The sequence below is a fragment of the Sphaerulina musiva genome (assembly GCF_000320565.1).
Source record: "Sphaerulina musiva SO2202 unplaced genomic scaffold SEPMUscaffold_11, whole genome shotgun sequence".
Lineage (NCBI taxonomy): Eukaryota > Fungi > Ascomycota > Dothideomycetes > Mycosphaerellales > Mycosphaerellaceae > Sphaerulina > Sphaerulina musiva.
In genome coordinates this window covers 222,879-248,710 of record NW_016017393.1, presented here as the reverse complement: position 1 = coordinate 248,710, position 25,832 = coordinate 222,879, and the positions used below count along the sequence as shown (strand labels likewise).

The 25,832-nt window shown below is 50.4% G+C and overlaps 11 protein-coding genes across 11 annotated transcripts in view; 8 read left to right on the top strand and 3 right to left on the bottom strand.

Moving 5' to 3' along the window:
- Positions 1-689: 689 nt before the first annotated feature.
- On the bottom strand, positions 690-3,385 carry SEPMUDRAFT_72841 (glycosyltransferase family 2 protein; the record flags this gene model as incomplete). The annotated part of the gene is made up of 2 exons (XM_016910003.1): positions 2,393-3,385; positions 690-2,320 (listed from the first exon to the last, which is right to left on the bottom strand). The coding sequence occupies exons 1-2, from the start codon at positions 3,063-3,065 to the stop codon at positions 690-692; spliced, it is 2,304 nt and encodes a 767-aa protein (XP_016756852.1). The 5' UTR covers positions 3,066-3,385.
- A 678-nt stretch (positions 3,386-4,063) lies between these two features.
- Positions 4,064-5,639, top strand: SEPMUDRAFT_144552 (glycoside hydrolase family 16 protein; the record flags this gene model as incomplete). Its single annotated transcript, XM_016903077.1, has 3 exons — positions 4,064-4,078; positions 4,608-5,467; positions 5,585-5,639. 3 exons carry the CDS (start codon positions 4,064-4,066, stop codon positions 5,637-5,639), a joined length of 930 nt encoding a protein of 309 aa, XP_016756851.1.
- Positions 5,640-6,866: 1,227 nt separating this feature from the next.
- On the top strand, positions 6,867-7,220 carry SEPMUDRAFT_16621 (chaperone J-domain-containing protein; the record flags this gene model as incomplete). Its single annotated transcript, XM_016908210.1, has 2 exons — positions 6,867-7,003; positions 7,094-7,220. Coding segments are annotated over 2 exons (264 nt in total), but the record flags the coding sequence as incomplete, so codon positions are not given.
- A 3,375-nt stretch (positions 7,221-10,595) lies between these two features.
- Positions 10,596-11,063, top strand: SEPMUDRAFT_53326 (uncharacterized protein; the record flags this gene model as incomplete). The annotated part of the gene is made up of 1 exon (XM_016909262.1): positions 10,596-11,063. One exon carries the CDS (start codon positions 10,596-10,598, stop codon positions 11,061-11,063), a length of 468 nt encoding a protein of 155 aa, XP_016756849.1.
- A 179-nt stretch (positions 11,064-11,242) lies between these two features.
- On the bottom strand, positions 11,243-11,876 carry SEPMUDRAFT_151685 (uncharacterized protein). The gene is made up of 2 exons (XM_016906979.1): positions 11,851-11,876; positions 11,243-11,737 (listed from the first exon to the last, which is right to left on the bottom strand). The coding sequence occupies exon 2, from the start codon at positions 11,576-11,578 to the stop codon at positions 11,342-11,344; it is 237 nt and encodes a 78-aa protein (XP_016756848.1). The 5' UTR covers positions 11,579-11,737; positions 11,851-11,876; the 3' UTR covers positions 11,243-11,341.
- Positions 11,877-12,135: 259 nt separating this feature from the next.
- SEPMUDRAFT_151684 (Abhydrolase_3-domain-containing protein) lies at positions 12,136-13,758 on the top strand. Its single transcript, XM_016906978.1, has 5 exons — positions 12,136-12,307; positions 12,369-12,619; positions 12,684-12,828; positions 12,892-13,162; positions 13,241-13,758. The coding sequence occupies exons 1-5, from the start codon at positions 12,245-12,247 to the stop codon at positions 13,519-13,521; spliced, it is 1,011 nt and encodes a 336-aa protein (XP_016756847.1). The 5' UTR covers positions 12,136-12,244; the 3' UTR covers positions 13,522-13,758.
- A 588-nt stretch (positions 13,759-14,346) lies between these two features.
- SEPMUDRAFT_120632 (uncharacterized protein) lies at positions 14,347-15,617 on the top strand (the record flags this gene model as incomplete). Its single annotated transcript, XM_016901621.1, has 2 exons — positions 14,347-14,689; positions 14,749-15,617. 2 exons carry the CDS (start codon positions 14,347-14,349, stop codon positions 15,615-15,617), a joined length of 1,212 nt encoding a protein of 403 aa, XP_016756846.1.
- Positions 15,618-16,166: 549 nt separating this feature from the next.
- SEPMUDRAFT_151683 (ATP-dependent DNA ligase) lies at positions 16,167-21,024 on the top strand. The gene is made up of 2 exons (XM_016906977.1): positions 16,167-20,616; positions 20,679-21,024. The coding sequence occupies exon 1, from the start codon at positions 16,179-16,181 to the stop codon at positions 18,930-18,932; it is 2,754 nt and encodes a 917-aa protein (XP_016756845.1). The 5' UTR covers positions 16,167-16,178; the 3' UTR covers positions 18,933-20,616; positions 20,679-21,024.
- SEPMUDRAFT_136104 (uncharacterized protein) lies at positions 19,674-21,024 on the top strand. The gene is made up of 2 exons (XM_016902753.1): positions 19,674-20,616; positions 20,679-21,024. Exons 1-2 carry the CDS (start codon positions 20,363-20,365, stop codon positions 20,749-20,751), a joined length of 327 nt encoding a protein of 108 aa, XP_016756844.1. The 5' UTR covers positions 19,674-20,362; the 3' UTR covers positions 20,752-21,024.
- A 282-nt stretch (positions 21,025-21,306) lies between these two features.
- Positions 21,307-23,526, top strand: SEPMUDRAFT_144548 (uncharacterized protein; the record flags this gene model as incomplete). Its single annotated transcript, XM_016903076.1, has 5 exons — positions 21,307-21,331; positions 21,630-21,907; positions 22,111-22,137; positions 22,231-22,351; positions 22,424-23,526. The coding sequence occupies 5 exons, from the start codon at positions 21,307-21,309 to the stop codon at positions 23,524-23,526; spliced, it is 1,554 nt and encodes a 517-aa protein (XP_016756843.1).
- A 1,894-nt stretch (positions 23,527-25,420) lies between these two features.
- Positions 25,421-25,832, bottom strand: part of SEPMUDRAFT_52907 (glycoside hydrolase family 17 protein) — a gene marked incomplete at both ends in the record, with an annotated part of 1,669 nt that continues 1,257 nt past the window's right edge. Inside the window, one exon of the mRNA XM_016909244.1 lies at positions 25,421-25,752. Coding sequence (XP_016756842.1) covers positions 25,421-25,752 — 332 coding nt within the window. The remainder of the gene's footprint in view (positions 25,753-25,832) is intronic.

The window sequence follows — 25,832 nt, the reverse complement described above, 5'->3', positions numbered from 1 at the left end:
GGGGGGGGGGGGGGGGGGGGGCTAATCATTAATCATGACCCGTTGGGAGCTGCTATCTATTGTAGAGAATTGCTATTTATTGTAAGGAACTGCTATTTATTGTAAGGAACTAAATGTACCTACCTGTACTAGTCGTTCGCACTACGAGACAAGCGCGTATCAAGGTTACCTAGCAGCTGAGTGACGATATATACCTCCCAAATGTGAATCTCTTCGACCTGTGAGGTATATACAGTAGCAGGATGTAGTTACGCGAAGCGACCTCCGGAACAAAGTGCGGCCGACCCCGGATAAAACCTAGGCGAAACATGGGACTAGGTACCTCTAAGACCTGATCTAACTACATATCATGTAGTAGGTACCTAGGTACCTAGCTACATTAGTGCTGCTGACTTCTTGGCGGCAGGGTGGTCCCGCTTTTGAGTAGGTAAGCTCAAGGATTATCGCGCAAGTTCGCACGCTTTCTCTAGAAGGTACCTACCACAGCTACCAAACGAACCTCCGAACTCCTGACACTATCAACGGTAGGTACCGTCCGTGTTGACTAGGAGGCCCCGAGCTCGCTTCGAAGTACGAAATAGGTCGTGTCGATAACTGCAAGGGAAATAGCCATTTCGTGGCTTAGGCCGCTTAGCGTGCACATGGCTTCAGTTCCACCTAGTCACCAGCTTCTACTCACTCAGCACCTCTTATCCGCTCTCTGGCCGACCCAAGTACGCCTTCGGAGGCTTCTCGAGCGAGCTGTCCGCGGCCCATGCGCTGGCTGCCCATGCCCCTGATGGTGATTTGCGTCGGACCCCTATTCTCGCGAGGCACTTTTTGATCTGGACGCCGCACTGGACCACCTCAGCAGAGCCCCAGTAGAGGAATATCGTAAGGAGGAACGCAACAGCACCGACCGACAGGAATACCAGGTTACCACACAGTCTACTGATGAAGAATCCCAGCCCGACGAAGATGGCGATATACCAGATTGCGAGATGTCCGACGTGGAATGTACGTTGCCAGACAGACTGTTCGCGTCTCCGTTCGGTGGAGGAACGCGCAGAGGTGCCCCATCCCGTGTAGTTCATGGTCACGAGAGCCCAGAGCTTGGTGGGCAGCAATCCGAAGAAGTAAATGAAGCTATAGGTCGAGAATAGCAGAAGCCATGGGTCACAGCTTATGCAGAGCGCTACTATGCATTTGACCAAAGCAAGACCAAACATGACAATGACCCAGATGAGAGGACGCCACTGATTATTCGACGAGCCGAAGAGCAAGTCGAATATGGTCGCCACCAGAATGAAGGGGTACAATGTTTGGATCGTGGTCTCCAAGAGCAGCCAGGGCGAGTGAAAGGCGAAGCTGGGAGGGAACCAGAAAGCCTCGCGAAAGAAGGATTTACTCCATCGGGTTTGCTGCGAGATCCATCGCACAAACGTGGTAGGAGATTCACTCTCGCACCAGGTGCGGTGCGTGTAGCAAGTCTTCAACCCTAGAGCTAAAAGCCGATTCGTCAAGTGACGGTCGTCGCCAAAAGTGGTCGACTTACCGCCCAACGTCTGTAAATTCCACGGCCCGAGGATCGTGTCGAGGTCGCACGAGCGATACATGCTCATGGGGCCCGAGAGGCAGCCAACGCAGCGCCAGGTGGATTGGCATGCGCGCTCGATGTTGAAGGCAAACCAATATCGAGCCGCGCACAGTCGCGTCAGAAGGCTTTCCGCGCGGTTCCAGATCTTCACGTCGGCCGTCACGCCGCCAATGTTGGGCGAAGAGTGCAATAGCGTAAGCATTTCGTCCAGAGCGTCTTCTTGCACGAGCGTGTCCGAATCCGTTGTAAATACGCCGTCTCGGGTCCGCAGTGCCCACAGGCTGATCGAGAAGGCAGTGAACATGGCGGTACGCTTGTGACCGTGCGGTTGGCTGAAGCATACTGCTTCCATACTGCTGATACTCCACTTCCGGTCCCATTCGAGCACTTGGTTCATAACGGCTTGTCTCGCGAGCGCGAGAGCCTCAGCGTGGCCCGGTCGATAGCGGCCGCTCAGATAGCTGCCTGCTTTGGCGAGAAGGGAACGAGTGTCCAGGGGCATATTGCTGAAGTAGGTGTTGCGGTGTAGATCGGACAATAAGATGGGAAGACGGATCAGAGGGGCGGCCATCGACTGAAACTCGTCGACGAAAGCGTTTGCCATGCTGAGGTCCGGCTCGTCGTCGCCGTCAACCACACCAATCACGCATTTGGGTCGAAGCGTCTGGTGCTGCAGACTGCGTAAACAGTGACGCCACGCCTGCTCGTCCTCACGATAGCCCACCACTGCGATCGAGACCTCCGCTTCGGGGTGGAGGGCTCCGGGAGATCGAGCGGGAACCTGCCCCTTTTCGCAATCGCCACCGTCCGGGAGACTCTCGCGCACTTTCTTTGCTTGACGATGTGCAAGGCGATCGACTGTGATGCGGTTGGCAATCGCACAAGACACCTGAGTGGTATATTCGATTAGAAATAGCGTGCCGTACAGGCCGACAGAGGTAATGCCAAGGTCGAAAACTCTCAGGCTTATGGCATAGCCTGCGATGAGAGCCCCAATGAGACTGAGTGAGAACATGACGTTGAACACAGCCCGGAAAGGATCGATTACCAAAGGCTTCCGCGTCGGAGAGTCAAACACGGTCGTCGAATCAAAAGCTGTTGGCACAACGCTGGTGGTGGCTCCAGGGTGCGAACTTTCCAACGGAGTCTTGACAATGTTTGCTCCTTGGGCCCGACAAATGGAATCATCGCTCTCGTAGAAGCGACTTTGGAGCCTCTGTGCGCTGACCAGCGGCCGAGGGTTGACCTCGTCACCTTTGCAGTATCCGATGTTGAGACTGGAGCATGATGAGCTGCTTGTTACAGACCCGGAGGGCGTTGTTGGTCGTGTTGACGGCGGAGTTGCTTCGATATACCATGTCAAGTGTCGATCGTCCCCAGCCAGGGCTGTCCGAGAGCTTCGAGTAGACTGGAGCTGGTTCTTCTCGCTGAACAGCTGGACATTTGACCTGAGCCGTTGCTGTGGTTGGATCAGGTCGGCGATCTCCATACTTGCATGTTTCGCGTCGACGTTGTACCTGATTTCTATGATGAACAGCCAGCGAAGCCCTTCCTTCGCGGTTGGCGCGCAGCCACGAAATACCTGAATAGGCTCGGACTACATTCGCACATAGCGTCCTGGGAGTGATTCACTGATATCGCCTCTGCCATAGTCCAACATCGCCGACGCCCACAGTCCCGCCACTTTTCTGCTACCTGGAATGGGGGCTTTGATCGATCATTGGCGAGGCTACGGGCAGCCCTAGACGTAACTGCATAACAACACACTCACACTGCATATCATATGCCCAGGCTGGTTCCCAATCGAAGTTAGGCCAAGACTTTAAATGAGGTTTGACCTCAAGCCTCAATCGAAATTGAGCTACCGGGCTCTACTACTGTACAATGGAACGTCTGAGCAAACCAAACTTGGGACCTGCTAGGTTAGTTGGGTTTGACAGCCTTGACAAGGGCAGCACCCCGCCCTCTTCCCCTTCCACTCCTCTTCATGTTTGAATTTGGTTTGATAGCATTACAGCGATGCGGAGGCGGCAAAGTATATCACATCGATATCGAGATATGGAGGTATGTTACGCGTAGAGCTGCCTGTAGCCTTGCCGATCGATTATTTACCGCGCGGACCTTAAGCGCAGCAGGTAGCCTTGTTCTAGAATCCTTGTAGAGAACGAGAGGGGAAGGCAAGGGGGTAGGTCAAGCAAGGGGAGGATGTCTGATGATTCTATAATGCTACCAACCTTATCTAATCGTTCGATATATCTAACATATATACACGGTAGGTCCCTACCCTAGTAGAACCTTCTATAGCACTACGTCCGGTTCTACATACCGTACTTAGGTATTACGATGCTCGCTTACCATCCCAAACTGGTCCGTGTATATAGCTACTTTAGGAACTGTGCCCTAATCAGGGGCCTATGTGCTCGCTTACTCTTTCGGCTTATCTACTAAGACTGCAGGATATTGTACGGACAGGGCTTCGGAGATACCATGTCTATACATACGGTAGGTACTATCTACAAGTTGCAAGTTGCAAGTTGCAACATATGAGCTGGAGAAGCATAGACCCGGAGAATAGATAAGGAAAGAAAATGTGATTCGTAGGATACCTAGCGAGCGTAAACAGATACTAGCCAAAGCTGTCTCTATATATCTCTAGGGTTACAAAGTTGATAAGCGACACTGAGCGAGCTATTCCAATTTAACTAAGGTTCTCTCTAATAATGTATGGTAGAATAGGTAGATGATACCTCGATATGCACGGACTAAGAATCCTAAATTCAAAAGGTAATTATAACAACCCTCACTTGAATAACTTGATATTATTACTCATATCACATCTTGATTATGTCTATTCTTTCTATTGACTGTTTCCCAGCCGACAGAGCTAGCTTCCTACACGCTGCCTGTACGTACACTTGATCTCGGACACGTCTACAGCGCGCAGTCCCTCGCGTGTCACGCTATCTCTCTCTCTCTCTCTCTGTGCTTCCCCCCTCGGAGGAGCACCGCTGCCTCGGTCATGGTGTTGCAGCTGCAAGACTGTGACTGCGGTCTCATCGATGCCAAGGATCCCACCGGCAGCATCTTCACCAGCTTGTTCGTAACCGATTTTACCAAGGTCTCTCGCAATCAGCTCAGTGACCAGTTCATCGCTGCTGCTTTCACCGTCAATCAACCTGAAGCTCCATATGCCAGGGCATTCTCCCCCAATCAAGTCCGATTGACTGCATTGGGGCTGGAGTTGACGGTCTCGCCAGCCCTGGCAGATAGCAACCTGGTGCCAAGTGGCCAAATCTTCACCCGGAAATCCTCATACTTCTATGGTTCATATTCAGCCCGCATTCAGACTGCAACTGTTCCGGGAACGGTGACTGCCCTGTTCAATTACCGCAACGCTACCTCCGAAGTCGATATTGAATTTCTCACTTCGTCGACCTCACCGGCGCTGCTGTACACGGTCAAACCGCAACGTTATCTCTCCACTGGGAATCCCGAGAACAGCACGTATCAACGGGAGCCCTGGAACGGCACGGTCGAGTCGTTTCACACCGCCTCTCATCTGTGGTCGTTTACCTGGCTCCCCGAGATTGTCCACTACGGCCTCGATGGGCAATACACCGACAACATCACCGTGAATGTGCCGCAATCGCCAGGCCATCTGGCGATCAACCACTGGTCCAACGGTGATTCCCGCTATTCCTCCGGGCCTCCTCCAGTGAATAGCACTGTTGTTGTGTCGTATCTGCAAGCTGTGTACAATGACACGGACGCAGTGCCTTTGGCCTGCAAGAAAACTCCCATGGCCTGTATCGTGGATGATGGATACCTCCGGTCCTCTGAAAGTCCCAATCCCTCAATTTCCTCTACATCAACATCAATTTCAGACATAATGTCGACGCCAGGGCCAGCTTCAACATCACCAACCACAAGTGGCGGAGCCGCTCCCAGTCGACCTGCGGTTGCCATTGTCAACTCTGCGGGGAGTACTGTCTGTCCTCCTAATTACAGTCTGCTGCTCCTCTTCTTGCTGTTGTTAGCGAGCAAGTACTGCGTTAAAGCGTAAAAGTCTATGCTGCAACACTTTGCTGCCGCATTACTGGATGCGGCGTTATAACGCTCACTCATGTCTAGCGGGAGCGTTGGAAGCATTCGGATGAAGTGTCGGTAGCAATAGTCACTCAGGTACCTTAGTCACGCTGTCAGAGATGGATTAATCCCTAAACTTCCTATACAAAATACCTCGCCTGGACGTCGCCCGTGTACATCGCTTCGAAGCCCTATCACCCGGGGAGTACTTGACGCTAGAACATAAATTCTGAATACTTTATTGTATAACATTATGCACTTCTATCAACTTCGTGAAAGGGGGTAAATTTGGATCAAGGATTTTCGAATCTTCCAGCTTTTTCTTCCCTGTATCCCGAGTCCAACTGTCCAAATGCCGGAGTCGTCGTTCTGGGAGTATCCCTGCTATTCGACCTTACCTTATACATGCCTATGTTTCCGACATTGTTAGCGATTACTCAGTACTGCCGATATATATATACATGTTCTCTACCGATCCCGGGAAGGCTTGTAGTTACGACAGGAGCATATAAGCGAGTACTACGATTTCCCTAATAGGTAGGCCAACATGCTTAGCCTGAACGGCTTCTTGTTTCAGGGCATTACGAAGGCCGGCTACTTACTGTTGGTGTTCTCATATTGCCTATCCTAGTGTACAGCTCCCCATCGACCGAGCAATGGGAGTTGGTAAGATACAGATAGTTGCCTGATAGTAATTGAGATAATCGTGCTCGGGAGAAGCTACCCGAAGAAGAACAGCGGACTGCATACCTAGGAATCGTATGCGACCCGAATATATCGCGAGAGAGCACTGTTGAAACTTGGCGATATCCCTTCTACGAGACTACGACTTCTTTCTACGCTCAGATACGGTAAACAGAGAATTATGTCTAGGCTATGGAATCGGTTGTGGAACGACGATATGACCTTCTCGCCATCGATATGGTATGAAGGCATAATAAGGGCGAAATCCTTCCCTCTGATAACGAGCCTGCTATACTGGTGGGCAGCTCGCTTCTTTATCCCAAGTGTACGTATACTAGACATGTTATTTGAATGTGCTAAGAAGACGGACGTGAAACCATTACTTAATAGTGTATATTCACCGCAGATTATCGCCAAGTACGCCCAAATCGCACTGTATGCAATCTTCGTTAGAACACCTGCCCAACCGTCGACTTCAGAATCCACATTTATCCATCGGGACCGGAAGCGGATACACAAAATCATCATCGTTGCCTTTTTTCTCTTCACCGTCCTCAAGGTTGATCGTCGCGTACAAGGCGAAGGGAACTACTATCGTATGCTTGGCATACCTCTCGATGCGGACCAGAAGATGGCCAAAAAGGCTTTTCGTATCATGTAAGTTTGTCTCTCTCTGCCTTTCGTTCACGCGTATTTTTTGCTCTTTCGGTAGGCCTACGTTGGATTAACAGATCATGTCCATTGCAGGGCCAAAAAATACCATCCGGACAAAATTGCTCCAGAGGAAGCGCACAATGACACTTTTATCCACCTGCGAGCCGCACTCAGCGTGATTAGCGACCCTGATCTTCGTCACGTCTACAATCGTTATGGTCCCTCGGCACTGGATTGCACTGGGGACTGTAGGGTGGACCACAACCACATCTCTCGGGCCTTGGTGCAGCAACAATCATTCTACATCGCATGGGCCGTCAAGTCCGCTATCTCTGCATTCAGAGGGAATTGGCATTGGACATTGTGTTTAGCTGTCCCGATCGCCGCTCTAGCGACCGTTGAAGCTCATGCAGTGCTGGAGAATCCAGTGCTCGGACTTGTGCCGGGCGCTTTCAATAGCCTTATGGAGCTCACGCGATTGAGACAACCATATTTACCGTTTGAAATGGTCACCCTCTTGAGATCGGTTCTGAATGCGAGCTTATTCGCGTTCGCGCAGCTTCGGATGATGCATAAATACTGTTAAGCATTAATTACATAGCGCAATGGAGGGGGATAGGGGTCTATATATACCTAAGGTATCCAACAACTGCATATCTAGAGGAGAGACCGAGCTTTGTCTGCTTCTTTCCCTTCTGGTCCCGGCTACCCTTCTTACTCTTCCCCTTACTTCCCTACTCTGTCTTCCTCGTTTCTACTTTTATCTGGATAAGAAGGCTTCGAGCTCTTTATGTATCTCACTAATCGCATATTTGATTTAATGATAGCTTCTGTTTCTTGAGCACTTCCTTCTAGTCGATGACCTCTAGTGTGAGACGACTATTATTTGTCTCGCTGACTAGTAGAAACGCATCGATCACGACAAAGAAAACGTGTCGTATAACGAACGTTATAGAACAATGAGATTAGGATAGCTATCATGAGAAAATCTAGATATATGCCCTATTCTCTTTGTACAGGATAGTGTCGCTACCTCTAATACTCTCTAGTAGGTAGCAACTCGCTGTAGAACCTATAGCCTCTGTCCAGATATTCCTAAATATAGTCTAACGTTTCCAACATTTCAAAACCAAGAAAAAGCGCTATAACTGTCTGAAGTCTAGATGTACATTATAAAAGTACGCCTACTTCTCTTCAAAGTTCATACCTTTGTATTTGTATTAGTACAGATACCGATTTCGATTTATTCCTGTTGCAACGCCTTTGAGCCTTCTAGCAGAAGTATATATATTATCGGACAAGTTTCTAGAGACTGCTCATCCGATAGAGGCTTTTGTAACGCTTGATCATCTTTAGTCCCTAAATAGCCGAAGATAGTAGTAGCATCTTAGTTGCAAGGTACAAGTTTACTGCTAGACGTTGTAGAGTTGTCTCTAGAGAGTCTTGGAAAATCTCTATAATCTCACTTCACTCTCCCGTTGTTTATAGAAGACGTGTGTTGCTATAAAGCCAAATCAGATTCAAGTTTAAAGATTTATAGAAAAAACTCCTTGAACACATATTGCCTAATTAATGCCTAGAGTCATTGAAATAAAGTCCTAGGTCCTAGCGTAAAAAACTAGGATGAGACATTTTCTAAGGTAGATAGTTTGTTATAGCGTCTCTCTATATAATCACTATATAACTACTTACATAATCTAGCCTCTGTTATAAGAGATCATAATTATACAGAGAGTCCTTTTAGGCCGTTCTATCAAGCTGTTTCTTAGGAAGTCTCTCTAGAACTGCGTAGTAATATTATTTGAATCTGGCGATTCGACGTATAGCCTTTATAGGCTATATAAACGACAAATATCTACCTAAAATATAAAATACTATCCTAGAGTATGTTTCCGGTACATACTGTACAAATTGATTTATAACTCTTTAATGTACACTAGTATTTATTACTACATGCCGTAGTCCCTATACTGAATTAGAATCTTATGTACCCTCTACATATCCCTTTATTAGACGAGATAGATATATATTATAATAATGTAGGCTACCTTTATTAGGACTTTATTACTTTAAGACTACATTAGTGTTAACAAGCCGAGCCATAGTCTTACGGGGGCCCTTTTCTACTGTATAGTGAGGTCTTAGTTAGTAAAAGACTAGGCTACAATCTACTATTAATAGAACCCTCTCTCGCTCTATTAGTAGTTAGCGTTTTTTAATAAGAACTAGTTTTTTTGATGAATAGAGCTACAACACAGTTTCGGTCTACTAACTCGCGTTCATTAGTACTAGATAGACATCAAGTTTGATCTAGGCGCTTTTTCTGTTTTAAAGCGTAGCAACTCTCTAGAGAATCTTTAGAAGTCTCTCGTGGTTCCTAGATAAGCTATTCACATCTCAAAAAAATATATACTAGAGCTAGATTTCAGCTATTTTCACCTATTTCTAGAGACTAGGAGAGGGCGAGAACTATACTGTATCATAGTAGAAAAGCTTAAGGTATAACTCTTCTAGAGTAGTATACGCCTCTTACGACGTGCAAGTAGTAAGTATACTAAGTCGTATTATCTAGAGCCTATTAGATATATAGTTATCTTAGCCTTCTAGTCGTACTAACTTGATTCGCTTGTAATAGTTAAGTTCATACTACAATAGCTTTTACTGCGCGTCTAGTAGACATACTTCAATGTTATAGTCGATTTATATATAATTGAGATGTCTAGTCTTGTCTAAGATAAGATACTCTACTACTAACTACGCATTACCTGACTTAGAGATGACTCTAATAGCCGATCAGCTAGTATCCCTATATATAAAAGAAGTAGACTCTCGAATAGTATATAAATCAGCGAGAGTATTATTGTTCTATTAGATCTCTACCTTATAGTTGTATCTACGCTCTATACCAAGGTAGCTTGTTTATAGCATCTAAGCCTTTCTATAAGATGTATACGATAAGGAAATACATAGAATCCTAAATCACTGTAGAATTAGATAGCTGGCGTGTAAGGTTGTCTATCAATTGTACTAGAACAATCTATCTATATTGCTTACATGTATCTCTATAGTGGCCCACAATGTACTTGTATAGCCTCTATAACTAGTTAGGTATAGGATGAAAGAAATACTTGCCTACACATCGGCTCTACTTATACATGCTGTTTGTGTAAGCAGCAGATGGACTAAGCTTACTTCTTCCTACTAGGTATCTACAAGTTCCTGTTACTACACTTTTCTAGGTACAAGACCGGCCTGATTGCGCGAGCGCCGATACGTTCCATCTCATATTTATGCATTTTTATGCAAATGAAATATAGGTTGGGCAGCTTTCAGCAACAACAGCGACTTGGCAACGACCATTTCTTGCTACCCCTGCTGCTTTCATATAAGATAATTCGAAAAGTTCTAGGTTCAAGCTGACGTGCCATGGGGTATCAGCCTAGCACAGTATGGATATAGCCTGCTTCACTCATCACTCCTGGCCGCTAGTCTGGCCGAAGATAAAGCCTCCTCATCAATTAGATTTTCTCCCCATTCGAATACTCGAACGTCTGCTGCAAATCTACACTGCAAGAAAAAGTTTTATCAATCGATCATGGCCGAACGATCGTCGACCTTTATAGAGCTTCACGAGGACGACCCGGACCGCATCGCAGAACGACTATGCAACCGTTTCAGACTCTCAGTTCTGACCCTGAACAACCGCGACTACGATCACAAGACGGCGAGCGGTCAGGAGGTGCAGTCCTATGTCTCGCCAGATTTTCGAGCACACTTTGACAATATTCCCAAGCCAATGAATTGGAACGAATCTACCGAGATGTGGCGTGCCTGGCAAGCTCGTGATCCCGACGTCTACTTCGAAGTGATGCATTGCTCATGCAACGTCAACTTGGCCAAAGGAGAGGCCATTGTGATTGCAGAGGTGAAGGTGACAGGCTCGGGAGATGTGACACTCGGCGGGTTGTCTGAGGCTTCGTGGAAGCGGCATCAAGATGGTCGATGGTACACCGACTTTTACATTGGCATCCGAGGCAATCCACAGAATGGAGGCTTTGTCTAGCGAGCGATTCGTTCATCGATTCACCATGGCCGACCGCCGACCGACTGCAGAGGTAGCGCGCGCATCTGCTCGTCAAGCCCGAGAGTGTAGCCGATGAATTGGTCTTACGAAGACATTGCTTGCGCCAGAGGTGCGACAACTTTCCCGGGACGTGGAATTTATCTTTTTTCCTTTCAGCTGGAGGGTTCAGGGACGGCGCAGTCCAGCCTGGCACAGCCCACTACGATGCAACCAAACAGTCACCGCGATTCTGTCCACAGATAGAGAGCCATTCTTCTTTATTCTCGTCGCACTCTGGCCGCAAGCAGTGCGCCAGGAGACCATCGAAGCACTACTCCCTTAGCAGCAGCTGTTGCGTAGAAGAGGTGTGTTTTCGATAGGATTGTGATTCCCAAGCAGTGAGACTTGGGTACGGTAGTAGGCGACGGATACAGGTCTTTCATCGCGTATTCTTGTGTGGCAGATACGAAGGTAAATCTTGCTGATTTTCCCTGATTGACTGCCGACCATTTCATGCGCAACGAGTGTATGCTGGTGGTTATGCAACTTATGCTGCAGTTGATCCTTGACCAAGACGTGGTCCTGTTACTCCTGTACTGTGTGCCATACTGTACAATGTGTACGTTCCAACAGCACAATCCTGGGTGACATGGCCCTTCCCTGCTATGTTCAACCTATGTATTTGGTATCAATAATGGTGAGAACCATCACCCCCTTCCGGACGGGCTCATGATCAACGACCCCGACGAAGAAGAGCAGTAAGAAGTACTACAAGACACGAACTTACCTATCAAGTGTCATCGTTGAGTCCAGCAGGATCCTCTCCCTTCAGATACTGATATGTGTAGAGATCAGAAAGTCGGAAATGCCCGGCTTTCTACCTCCTATCCAAAAGCTACCTCCTTTAAACGGGAGTTTGTCGGCAGTGCGACTCCGAGCCCCGAGACAACTACCGGTACCCCGGATCCTCCTCGTTATACGTCACCCAACAAGGTCAACGACATCACTACATGTACCTGCATACCTAGTAGTACATGTAGTACATGCACTGCGCTGTATCCGACTCTGTTCTGTTGCCATCGTCCCCGTGAATAGGTAGACACTCCATTCGTCTCTACGTCATCGCCATCAATCAGCATCCCGAACCGTACACGGCAAACAAGAAGCCGTCTCTCGTGACAATGGCATACTCCGACTCTTCGAAATGGCCAATGCTGGCGGATATGGACCCAGAATACCAAAAGGTGTGCCCAATCGCTCACACGTCAAGCATCAGGCAGTATAGCCCCTGAATGAGGACAACAGTATCTCGAAACAGCCCCTCCAGGGCCACCGGCAGCAGATGACCCGTCCAAGATCCCTGGCATGAGGCCCATGATGAAGCAAATGCAACTCAAGGCTCCCTACCAGCAGATAGATAGGACGGGAGTCACAGAGGAGCAAATCTCTATTCCCGCTCGTGATGGCTATCAGATTCCTGCTGTGCTCTACAAACCGGCTTCGTCGTCCGCGGGACCGGGACCGCTTGCTGTGCTGTTTCACGGTGGTGGATTCATGTGCGTGTACTCAGCTGCCAATGCATGGCTGTAGACCCGAGAGACTGATATCTTGCTATAACAGACTTGGATTCCCCGAAATGGAAGGCCCGGCTGCTGTTGGTCTGGTACAAGGTCACGGCGCCTCGGTGATCAGCGTTGACTACCGCTTAGCCCCGGAACACGTCTTCCCAAAGCCCATCGAAGATGGCTGGGATGCGTTGAAATGGGTATGCGAACGTTCCTCCTCACTCACGTGTCGCGGAAAGATTGACTGACCTGACCCCCAATAGGCCTCATCCAATGCTTCCACTCTCCACGCCGACCTGAGTAAAGGTTTCGTCGTCGGTGGCAGCTCCGCGGGAGCCAACATCGCTGCGGTACTTTCCCATCTGGCTCGTGATCAGAAGCTGTCACCTCCGCTGACGGGCATCTTTCTCAACTATCCCATCACCGTCGGTAACGAGGTCGTGCCCGAGGCGATGAAGAAGGACTATCAATCATTCGAACAGAATGCCAACGCGAAAGGACTCATCAATAAAGACGCTATCCAGAGAATCATGTGTATGTCTCTGCCTTGCATCCCGTCTCTACCGCATTGTCTTCTACCAATGGGGCAGTCGTACTGATGATCATCTACAGCCGTCTACAATCCCGATCAAAAGTCTCCGCTTTACAGCCCTATGCTTTCCAAACATGAAGGTCTGCCCAAAACGTGGCTGCATGCCTGTGGACTGGACCCGCTCCGCGACGATACGCTCTTGTACGAACGCGAGTTGAAGAAGGCAGGTGTCGACACTCGTGTGATTGTGTCTCCTGGTGTGCCGCATGCATTCGAGACGACGGTGGCGCATCTGCAAGTGGCTGAGAAGTTTCGAGAGGAGAGGAAGAAAGCTTTCGCGTGGTTGTTGGAAACGAAGTAGATGGACTACATATCTCGCTCGGGTATGTGAATAAGTTCACGACAGCTCAGTTACTGCAGCTTGAAAAGTCAGAGGAAGTACGCGGAAAAAAAAAGCAAATACATACTTGATGCGGACGTTGATTCTCGTCCGTGGGATTTAGAAAAGCAAGGAGAAAGTTCCCACAGCTTGCAAGAAATTGTGATGGCACAGACACAAAAATACACAAGACGCGGCATATTCGCCAAGTACTCTGCCAAAAATGAAAAGCATCTGCTCGTCGAGACCTTGTGTCGCTCAATTGTTCTGTATGGTCTAGACATGTTCGCCAGCTTCAGATGCTCCTGACTCAAGTGGCAGAGTACTTTACCAAACGTCCAGGTTGCCCAAGAAGAGCTGTAGTTCTCGCTATCCGATCGTTCGCTCAGAAGTCTCTTTACCTGGGACCAGAGCGAGTTTCTCTGCAGCTGACAGTTCCAGCACAAGTTCGGATCCGTCTATCCGATCAAAGTGCGTCCGAAAGGCAGATACTGCCGTGGTTAGTCGTATGTCTTGCCCAACTGCCGTCTCTCATTGCGCTCGTTCTTGGTAGTTGGCTCCATTTGGAGCTACAGCGTTGATCAGATAATTGGGTTAGTGGTGTAAGGCCTGGCCCTGCGCAAATCTCGGTTTGACGAGGCGAGGCAAGTGAGGAAAATCAACCGCCAAGGTTATTGACATAGACGACCCCCTGGTGAGAATCTAGAATTGTCAGCTTCACTGTCCAGTTCCGAGAACACTGGTCGTTGATTCGACTCAGCATCAGACACTACGACTGCTGTATACTAGACTGAGCATAAGAACATAATGCCAGATCAACAGGCTGGTCTCGACATCAGAGCGTCTTGCGCACAAACACCTAGGGGCTTCTCTGCAATCTCTCCTTTGTGCTCCATTGTTTGCAGCAATCTCACACCTGCCAGGTATGAGAGCTTCGCTCATCCTTCACATCAACTTTGCTTGACATGGATCACCAGCCCCAGCCTCGTCGAGAAGTGTGCTGGAAGTACTTCCATGGTGCTTGCAGACACGGAGAGCGCTGCCGCTACTTGCATGTCTCACAGCAGACACACCAGCTTGCTCACAACGTTGGCAGCGAGAACCAACACGGACTACCGGGACCTTCTCGACTCCCGCCTAGGGAAAACGCGTCAGTACCGGGACTGCCTGCACAGCCTGGACTAGGACCTCTTCCTGGAACAATGCCAGCACCGAATATGCAGACATCATGGCATCCTGCTCACATGCCACCAGCATTCCCTCGCGCGCTGACACCTACCGGACCAGCAAGCCTCCCACCGGGACCTTCTCGACTACCACCGAGGGAAAAGGCGGCTGCACCGCGACCATTTGCACGGCCTGGAGGACAACCTCTCTATGGAACAATGCCAGCACCGAATGTGCAGACGGCACGGCTTCCTGCTCACATGCTACCGACATTCCCTCACGGGCTGAGACCTACCGAACCAGCAAGCCTCCCTCCTCCTAATCAACAGGTGTGCCGTCGTTACCTCGGTGGCTACTGTCAAAACAGTCAGCTCTGTGGATATTCCCACGACGTTCAGACCACGAGGATTCCTCCAACCATAGCGAGTCGCGGGCGTCCTGCAGGTCGGGCTCAAACTCAAAGACGGTCCACTGTTCAACTGGAGCGACCGCATGTCGAAGCCGTGTTCTCGCCTGAGCAGCAGCTTCCAACTCCTTTTGCTCCACGCATGGACTCAGATGAGATGCCTGTGCTCCGGCTCCGTGCCCGGAGCACAGGCCCAGGCACCGAATCTGTGTTCAAGCTAGCCCAAGTCCCAGATCGGGCTACGAAGCAGACGGCCGGAGAAGCTGTTCCTAGGAGCAAAGATGGCCCATCTAGCGAAGGTGCCGAGGATTTGTCCGCGCGACAGGGAGGAGTAGTCGCGGCGGATAGAGATGGAGACGTTGCGGAGATCGGACCAGAGCCAGGAGCAAAAATTGACTCTGAGCGCGAGTCTGACCAAGGCGTGCAAATGCCACGCGACGCCACATTATCACTGAGGGATAGGCTCAAGCAGCTGAAGTTTGGCGATGGTGGAGGACCGCAGTGAAGCAGGCTCGGGCCAAGGTGAAGCAAGAGTAATTCGGCGGTCGCTCTGGCATAGTTCTGGAACGTTTGCTATGGGGGAAAACGCTGTCTTTCAGACCTTCGAACTGGTAATGAACTTGAAGGCCTTTTCAGGGATGCATTCGATCGTGTTTTCGTCGATCGTGTTCTCGTCGATCATGTTCTCGTCGATGCAGTTTCCCAAGGTCATTGTGCGCTCGATGCTATATCACCTTCGATGTAGCTACCGTAAAGACGTCGCCAGAGTCACATTTGGCATCTCGAAATCGGCATATTCGTCGACATCAATAGCCATTCGCGGCTCCCGTGCTGATGTGCTTGCTAAGTACTGTACTACATCGTATACCGTTGACCTGCAGTAGGATTGCATGTAGGAGCCAACCTGAAAGTCTCCATTTCGAGAGAGCAGAGGGAAACATCGACGCCAAGTGAATTTCCAGCTGGGTGGTGTGGTGGTCCCTGTCGTCACTGAGCTTCGCACTCTGTCGCGTTGCGCGACTCTGGTGCACATCGAGCACCCACCCGACATCATGTAATCGACAGCATGAGCACGCCCAACAAGCGGCGGAAGACTACCCACCCGTCGACTTCTGTCCAGCCCGTCAAGAGTCTGGACTTCTTCTTTGCTAAGCAGCGACAAAAAGAGACCGATCAAGTCACCCAAGAGCAGGACCGTCGCGCTCTGAACAATCCCGCCGTGGAGGATGAGGCCGAGGTCAACGCGCGCCATGATGGAGACTTGTCTGATGAGCAGCTCGCTCGAAGATTGCAGGCGGAATGGGATGCGGAGGAGCGCCAGCGCCAGCCGCAGCAGCCGCAGCAGCGAGACACCAGCAACGAGGAGACCAGCGTGATGCGCAAGGAGGTTGCTCCAGGAGAGGATACAACAGCAAAAGAAGCCGCAGAGGACGTTGGAGACGATGCTCCAGATGGTGTCCAAGTGACGGAAAATGCCTTTGCAGCTCTGGGCAAGAAGAATACACTCACCTTGCAGTCGGCGACAGCGGAAGAGGACACCATCTCTCACGATATACCCTTTGACGAATCGCCATTGACCTTTGATCCGCAAAAGTACCTGCCTGAACTGCGAAAGCAGTGGGCCACTGAGGGAGACCAATGTACCTATGCTCTGCTGACACACTGCTTCGTATTGGTCGGCAGCACGACTTCTCGAATCAAGACGGTCGATACTCTCGTCAACATGCTGCGCACTCTGATCGAAGGCGACCCCGATTCGCTCCTCCCCGCGGTATGGCTTGCCACCAACTCCATATCTCCACCATACATCGACATCGAACTTGGTCTGGGTGGATCAGCCATTTCAAAGGCACTGAAGAAAGTGTGCGGTCTGGACAATGCCGCCTTGAAGACGCTGTACAACAAACATGGCGATGCGGGAGATGTGGCATATGAAGCCAAGAAGAAGCAGAGCTTCACGCTGCGCAAGCCGAAGCCATTGACAATAAGAGGTGTATACGACAGTCTGCACCGGATCGCTGCAGCAAAGGGCCAGGGCTGTCAAGTGGTAAAGCAGAGCATCGTGGAACGGCTGGTGCAAGACGCGCGCGGCGCAGAAGAGAGCAGATACATCGTGCGCACCCTGGTGCAGCATCTCCGCATCGGCGCCGTCAAGACGACCATGCTGATTGCGCTGTCACGAGCATTTCTACTATCGAAGCCACGGGGCGCCCACTTCACTACTCGATCCCGTGACGATTTGAAAAAGCTCACCAAGCAAGACCTTGCGGCAGTCTATCAAGGTCCAGAAGAACTCGTCAAAGCTTGCTTCGCGCGGCGGCCGAATTACAACGACCTGGTGCCCACGATGCTCGAGATTGGCATGGACGACGAACTGCTGATTCGCTGTGGATTGGCAATGCATATTCCATTGCGACCGATGTTGGGAGGCATCACCAGAGATCTGGGAGAGATGCTCACAAAGTTGCAAGGTCGCGACTTCGCCTGTGAGTTCAAGTACGATGGCCAACGAGCGCAAGTGCATTGCGACGCGGATGGCAAGGTCTCCATCTTCTCTCGACATCTCGAAGTCATGACGGACAAGTATCCTGACCTTGTGGCGCTGGTTCCCCGAATTCGAGGCGAGAGCGTCAGCAGCTTCATCCTCGAGGGAGAGGTCGTCGCTGTCGACCGTGAGACTGGTGATCTCAAGCCATTCCAGATACTGGCCAATCGTGCACGCAAAGATGTGGTCATCCAATCTGTGACGGTCGACGTCTGTTTGTTCTCGTTCGATCTGATGTATCTCAACGGCGAGGAGCTCCTCGATCGACCATTTCGTGAGCGTCGAAGCCTGCTCCGAAGCCTCTTTGTCGAGATCCCCAATCACTTCACATGGGTGAAGAGCCTGGATGCTACTTCTGCAGATGTCGAAACTGTAAGCAACTTCTTCAAGCAGGCTACCGACATCAAGTGTGAAGGCATCATGGTGAAGGTCTTGGACAACGCCGCAAACCCGGACCTGCTGGCGGAGATGGATATCGATCCGCAAGACACTGAGGCCCTGCCCAAAGTACCATCTACGCCTTCCAAGCCCAAAGGAAGGAAGGGTACTAAACGGACCAGGAAAGTCAATGATCCTCTCCAGAGTGGTGCCGCCAAATACGCCGCCGAACAAGCGAATGGCGATGCCGGCGAAGAGAAAAAGACGGGCGCTCGGCGTAAAGCTCTCCTCTCGACCTACGAACCCGACAAGAGACTGGACTCCTGGCTCAAGGTCAAAAAGGACTACAATACACAGACAGACACCATTGACCTCATTCCTGTAGGTGCTTGGCACGGTCAAGGACGCAAAAACGCATGGTGGTCGCCTATTCTGCTTGCCTGTCGAAACCCGGAAACGGGAGCTTTGGAAGTTGTCACGAAGTGCATATCAGGGTTCACTGATGCCTTCTACAAAGCCAACCGTGCCAAGTACGACCCTGATTTTGAAGATGAAGATGGCGTCAAAGTGGGCAAGAACGTCATGAGCGCGAGGCCGACTTACGTGGACTATATTGGAACCCCAGATGTGTGGTTCGAGCCGCAGGAGGTATGGGAGATGGTATTCGCGGACATTACAATTAGTCCCACCTACACTGCGGCCATCGGGTTAGTGCACGAGGATAAGGGGTTGTCCATGAGATTTCCAAGGTTTCTCCAGGTGCGAAACGACAAGAGTATCGAGGAGGCGAGCACGAATGATTTCCTGGCGGAACTTTACAAGAAACAGGAGAAGAGAGCACCAATGGAGGGCGGTGAGGATGAGAAAGAGGAGGATGACGGCGAGCTGTGTGAGTGAAGTATACACCCCATGGCGCGGTACTTCAAGTTGGTTGCAGCACCGGCACCTGAAGGCTGGGCTAGGTCTGCGCACAGACTGCTGACGCCTTCTTCCCGGCCACTTCATCCATGCTGCAGCTGAAGTCTGAGGCTTGAAAATACGATGCCTGCCGGGTCTGCCGGGATCGAATTGGCGGGACTACGACTTCATCCATACGCAGCATTCTGGCGTTTTCGGAGTCGCGTTGCATGTCCGCAGCGATTTCAACATACCTATCGCCAGCCGTGGTGCCGTCTGTGATCCAGCTCTGCAGCTCTTGCGATTTGCTCATTAATCCACAAGAGCCCTCGGAAGACCCAGGCGGTCTGTTCGATGGCTGGGGTACACACTATTGTCAGTCGAGCCCGAGGAATTGTGAGTCCCTGTCTGGATTATGCGTGTCATTGAGGTTGGCATTACACAATTCCGATCTCCAGATATCGATCGGTACCCATACCATGCCTGCACGGATCGAGTCTGCTGGGACACCTGCTGCAGTGGGATATTGCATTCCCCATTACGACAGACTGCACAACGGCCAGGCAACAATACGAATCCAGCCTGTATTCAGGAGCCAGTTCGAGCTCGCCTATAGCGTAATTGGGTGTGCCTGCGTCCAATCTGCAGCGCGATTCCGCATGTGGGCATCTTGTGAAGATCGGCCAGTAATAGCTCCATGAGACGCAGCTACATGTACCTGGTTGATGTCGTCTTCACCAGGTCCGTCACGCAACGTCCGCATCAACAAAGCATCGATATCCCTCAGGCAGTGTTGACGAAACTGTTGGGCGACCAGTCATCAGCTGCCAGCCTGTCCGTAAGCCGCAGGACCCTGATTGCGAGCTTCCTGCCCTCATCTCGTGGAGAATGTCGGCAGGGCTGTCATCCGAACCGGAGCAGGAGTATAAGAGGCACGAGCAGGAGAAATTGGTGTAGAGCCAGCGCTTAGATTGTGCATGTCAAAAGTTAGGCTCCGCTCGGCACACCAAACAGGCTTTTCTGCATCACTCTTCGCCCACTCACAAGGGACGGCTTCGACTCCGGGCAGGGTTGAGTGACTTGGCGTTCGGAGAGGACGACAAGTGCCATTCATGGTTCTGCCCTGCGTTTTCTGCTGTCTGTCAAGTTTCACAAAGTATATTTTGACGTCTCTAACCTCCCGAGTCTCAGGTCGACCCTGGCATGACATGGTCTGCCGACCGACATTGGAGCGTCCTTTGCACTCTGCGCTCGAATGCCCTCGTCTGATTGGTAGCCAAGAGCATATACCGACGACAACACATATCGTGGAGGTCGGTGTTACTCGCCTTCTTGCTTGGATACACGAGGTAGGGTTGCAGCATTGTACACCGGAAGAGGCAATGGCGTCGTGATGCCGTTTCCATACGTGACCGTAAGCACCCGTGAGCATGATTGAATCTAGAAGTCGTCGTGGCTGTATAAGTAGCTGGTCCTCCGGCACCAGAAGATCGCACTCCCATCATCGCATCTTACAGCCATTCGACGCCTGCTACAATCTCCATTCCAGATCCACACACCAACACAAGACACCTTCCCAGCAAAAATGCAGTTCCACACCATCGCTACCATCTTGGCAGCCTTTGCCGCCACCAATGTTGGGGCCACTCCTCTTCCCGCTCCGGTCGCAGAGGCCGCTCCTGAGGTACTACATGGTCGCACTCTTGGGATACCTTCCGTTCTTCGCTAATTGATTCATCGCCTCAGGCCATCACTAAGAGACACAACGGCGGGGACGGTGGTTATTGGGCCGTCTACAAACCGCAGACGGTTCCAGTAGCATGGCGATTCTATGGCGATATGGGCAGCCAAGCGCACAGCGAGAAAGACGTTCTCAGCGTTCTCGGCATTCCTCTGCTTTCTACCGACAAGGAAAGCTACTCCTCGTACCAGGACCAGGGCTACGATGTCGTGTACGTCACCCAGTAAAGGACGGGTAGGATTGATGGACGGGAGGAGGAGAGGGGGTGGTGGAGGACGGCAGGTGAATGGATGCAAGGAAACATAGCATACCTGAGGCCATACATACCTTACGAAGAATAATGAAGAAGGAGGGGACATGCACGACGTGATATGAGTACATCTATAGGTACCTTACCTACATGTACTAAGGTAGTACCTACCTAGGTACCCTAGTAGTGCATCAATATTGACTAGGCCTCATCAATATTTCATTCAGCGTGCGGTTGTTCCCTTGATCTCGCATGCCTATGCCGCTTTCGGCCAAATTTCCTCCGACCGAAGATCAATCTGTGCAGCACGCCATCCCAATGAGCAAATCATTGCCGAGTCCTCCATTTTCTGGTCGACCTAGTCTCTGCAATGCGTGTTATCGATGGAAATGCTCCGTCATGTAGGAGGTATATGTACCACAACAACAACCACCACCACCACCACCACAGCACCAAAGCAGTCTGTCTTCATCATGACCCTATGACAAGATGAGCGACCACAGCGACAGGAGCACTTCCCGACACGCAGTCCTCCGCCACGCCAGCAACATGGGCAAAACTGAGCCACACCACCACACCACCACCACCACCACCACCACCACCACCAGCATTTTCCCCCCATCATCATCCACAGGGGTAGAAGAAGAACAAGAACAAGAAACACCCTTCTCCTCCTCCTCCGCCGACTTCCTCACCCCCGCCGAAGAATCCGACCTAACACGAGGCCTGCACCAACGCCACGTCTCCCTCATCGCCATCGCCGGCGCCATTGGAACCGGCCTTTTCCTTGGTCTGGGATCCTCCATTCAACTCGCAGGTCCTCTGGGTGCGTTGTTGGGCTACTTCACCGTTGGCTGGATTGTGTGTAGTGTGCAGTTTGCCTTGGGGGAGACGACGGCGTTGTTGCCCGTCACGGGCAGTTTTGTGAGACATGCCGAGTTTTTGATCGATCCGGCGGTGGGGTTTGCGGTTGGGTGGAATATTGTGAGTTGGTGTTCTTTTCTTTCTTCTTTTTTTTTCTTTCCTCTTTTTTTTCTCTGGTTTTTGCTATTTGGTCATTTTTGATTTAGTTTTGCTCTGGTATAGGTGGTGGTTGATGTTGAATATTGTGATGTGCTGTGATGGCGGGATGGGGTCTGGCTCGATCGGAGAAAGTGATATATGAGTGCTGACTCGACAATGTGTAGGTCTATGGAAATTGGTTGAGCATACCGGTAAGTTGTGAGAAGATGGACCATAGCCAGAAGAGTTGCGGACTGGCCAAAGGAAAAGGTACCTGCTGAAGTATTGACCCGTCACTTCTATAGGCGGAAATCTCAGCCATCTGTGTCTTGATCCAATACTGGTCGGACATTAACAGTTCAGTGTGGATCATCCTGTTCATCCTCTTGACATGTGTCATTGGCATGTCCCTGATCAGAGTCTATGGTACGTTACGTCTCAGCTGCAGCCACGAGATTCATCAAGTACTCGAAGTATCATAACTGACACCGTATTCAGGCGAAGTCGAGTTCTGGTTCGCTCTGCTCAAGATCTTCTTCATCATATTCCTCATCATCCTCGGCTTGGTAATCGCTCTCGGTGGCGTGCCTGGTGTCGAGAGGATCGGTTTTCGCTACTGGAAGACACCAGGCCCCTTTGTCGAATACATCGGCACTGGCGCTTGGGGCAAGTTTCTCGGATACTGGGCTTGTATGAGCTCTGCAGTCTTCTCTTTCGCAGGCACAGAATCGGTAGCGATGGCAGCGGCAGAGACGAGAAATCCTCGCCAAGCCATACCGAGAGCATGCAAGCGAGTCTTCTTCCGTGTGGCCATCTTCTACTTGCTCGCAGTCCTGGTGGTCGGCATGCTCGTGGCGAGTGACGATGAGCGCTTGAATGATCAGTCCGGTACAGCGGCGCAGAGCCCCTTTGTCATTGCAGCATCTGCAGCCGGTATCAAGGCGATTCCTTCGGTGGTGAATGCGATTGTCATCACATCGGCCTGGTCCTCGTCGAATCAGGCCTTGCTGTCAGGCACTCGAGTCCTCTATGCCCTGGCACTGAAGCAACAAGCACCGCAGATCTTCCTGCGAACCACTTCCTGGGGCGTGCCATATGTCTGCGTGCTCCTCCAAACTGTATTCATGTTCTTGGCGTTCATGAGCTTGTCCAATGGCGCGTTGACGGTCTTCTACTGGTTTCTGGACCTCGTGAGCTGCGGAGTCTTGATCAGCTGGAGCGTGATTCTGATCAACCATCAACGATTATTACTGGCGATGAAGAAGCAACAGATCCCATACTCGCTTCTTCCCTGGCACAATTCCTGGACACGCTACTCCACGCCGACAGCACTAGTGCTCACAGTCACCATCCTCTTCACAAGCGGCTTCTCGAACTTCACCACGGGCGGCTTCACTGCATCCGGATTTGTCTCGAGCTATCTCGACATTCCTCTCGTGCTGACAGCTTTTCTATTGTGGAAGTTTTTCAAGAAAACCAAGTTTGTCAAGCTGGCGGAAATCCCTCTCCGAGAGGCATTCGAGGAAATTGAAAGGAAGCCAGAAGAGCCCGATCCAGTTCCCAAGGGTTGGGTCAAGCTTGTCAGCTTTCTGTGGGATTGAAAATGGTGTTCTAGATCCTGTCAGCTGCAGCCTTGAAGTGAGTAGGCAGGACCATCTCAAAGGCTCCCAATTCAGGCCATTCGAGCAGCGATTGGTTGCTGAATCTTGTTCTTCGGTCGTAGGAGGTAGGTAAATTCCTAAGCCCTTAAGGGTTAGAAAGTCAAACAGGCTCTTGTTATTTCTCTACGACTAATAACTATTCTTAATAGCCTATCATTGATCAATACAACAGGTAGTAATCAAGATTCAAAGCTTCTTATGCCTCCTGTTACAGCCGATTCTTCCGACCGACTAGCATTCGAAGGTCTACACGTCAAATTGGGGAGAGTCATTTCTACCGCGACCAACTACCAAATTCACTTCTACCGCGACCAACTACCAAATTGGGATAGACTCTACCTGCCTACCTACCTTACCTCCCTACCTCCCTACCTACCTCCCTACCTACCTCCCTACCTACTTGCCTGCCTACTTGTCCCTACGACTACGGGCCACCTTGGCTAAAATTCCGAAGAGAAGAACAAAGATAAGAACAAAGAGGAGTCACCGACCGCTCCACGCTATATCTAGTAGGTCCAGGCGAATTACCTCGTAGAGATTTAATTCGCCTATTCGTTCAACCCTACGGCTACCAGAGCTTTTAGCAATACTTAAATGTTCATACGCCATACCTCTAGGAGGTACGCTTTCTAAGGCACTCAAGACACCAAGCCCCATTCGAAACCATCTTCTCCAGAAAAGGTAAGATTGACTCCTTAAAGGTATATAACGGGAGTAGATTGCCGCTCACCACACAGCTACCTCCTAGGACTCAGGAGGATGTTCCTCGGAAGGAAAATGAAGACGACTATTACGCCTGTGTCGCTGCTTCAAATAATCGCTGTTCTGCTCTTAGTCGCGCCTAGAGTTTTGGGAGCATGCGGATTCATCTGCACTTGTTGCCAAACGGTCCAAGTAAGAGGATACATCATTACTATATCATTGTATATAGCTCACAGTTTCACTTAGAATCCTGCTGCACCAGGGTTCCAAGGCTGGGAACATACGAATCCGCAATTTCCAGGCGCCTGCAAATGTTCGGGCGACGCTATGGGTTGCAAAAATGTCAGTCCCATAGATGGACAATGCGTCGACCCGAGATAATGACACCGCGCGTACGTATTGCTGCCCCTCTTACCTACGAACTCTTCTACCCCCGCCGACTGCGACTGCGATTCTGCCGCCTGAATCGCGAGGGTACGACTTTCTTACAAAACGAATAGTAGATTTTGCGTCTATTGTGCAGAGGAGATGGGGATAGGGAGTTTTCCAATGTCCCGTACGTGGTTTTGTCCTACCTGGGTTTCCCACGTACCTCGCGCGAATGCGGGGGTTTACAATATAATTGATTGATTGATTTACTCTTCTTCTTCTTCTTCTTCTCCTTCTTCTCATTTACCCTGGCCCATCGTTTGTCCAAAACGGGCAATTCAAATAGCCCCTGGCGCGCAAGACGGGGCAGTACGCAAGACAGACCGCCATCTGGCCACCATATGATAAAACAAAGAAAATGATCAAACAGACCCTCAGCAGTCCTCGAAAAGAAAAAGCGAAGCAAAACAGAGAGTTTGCGGGAAAAAACACACTGTCATCAATAATCCTACAAACAGATAGGACAAACAGACAGACCGGAAAGATATTCGACCTTTATTGTTGACAGACGGGGCACTGCACCAGGAATGCTCAAGAGAACTTGTCCAAAGACCAGACTGCTCCATGCACTTCTGACTCCGTCTATATAGTAGCTTCACTCTCCACGACAAATCAAGTCAGTGGACTCATTAAATACTACATTCATTCCCACATTATCGACCCGCTACTAGTGATTCCCCTCCCTTAAATTAACGACAGGTACCTAACACGCCAAATCAAACAGCGGATCACCCAAACCCGGCTTTAGCACACTAAACGAAATCTCATTCGGGTCCTTTTTGGTGTCATCCATTGTGAACCACCAGGTATTCACATTTCCCAGGAGTCGACACGCCACTGCATCCCAATACTTTTTCGCATTGTCGACTGTGGCATCTGCGGCTCCCGATTTGGGTCCGGCGACTGGCCAGCCCGTCTCTGTGATCCAGACGGGTTTTCCTTGCGAAACGGTTAGAGTGGTGTTGTAGGAGACGAAGAAGAGATTTCCGGCGTTGTCGATGGTGTTGTCGTTGACGGTTTCGTAATATGGGTAGCCTGGTTGAGTGTTAGTTTAGCTTTCTCTTTCTCTTTCTCTTTCTCTTTCTCTTTCTCTCTCCCCCCCCCCCCCTCTCCCT

What these genes read in the sequence shown, in the direction of transcription:
- SEPMUDRAFT_151685 (XM_016906979.1), bottom strand. Translation starts at nt 11,578, where the DNA reads ATGAAATGGTCGGCAGTCAATCAGGGAAAATCAGCAAGATTTACCTTC.
- SEPMUDRAFT_151684 (XM_016906978.1), top strand. Translation starts at nt 12,245, where the DNA reads ATGGCATACTCCGACTCTTCGAAATGGCCAATGCTGGCGGATATGGAC. An exon ending in TTTCACGGTGGTGGATTCAT is followed by an intron (nt 12,620 to 12,683) that starts GTGCGTGTACTC and finishes TTGCTATAACAG; the next exon opens with ACTTGGATTCCCCGAAATGG. An exon ending in CGCTATCCAGAGAATCATGT is followed by an intron (nt 13,163 to 13,240) that starts GTATGTCTCTGC and finishes GATCATCTACAG; the next exon opens with CCGTCTACAATCCCGATCAA.
- SEPMUDRAFT_151683 (XM_016906977.1), top strand. Translation starts at nt 16,179, where the DNA reads ATGAGCACGCCCAACAAGCGGCGGAAGACTACCCACCCGTCGACTTCT.
- SEPMUDRAFT_136104 (XM_016902753.1), top strand. Translation starts at nt 20,363, where the DNA reads ATGATTGAATCTAGAAGTCGTCGTGGCTGTATAAGTAGCTGGTCCTCC. An exon ending in TCGCAGAGGCCGCTCCTGAG is followed by an intron (nt 20,617 to 20,678) that starts GTACTACATGGT and finishes TCATCGCCTCAG; the next exon opens with GCCATCACTAAGAGACACAA.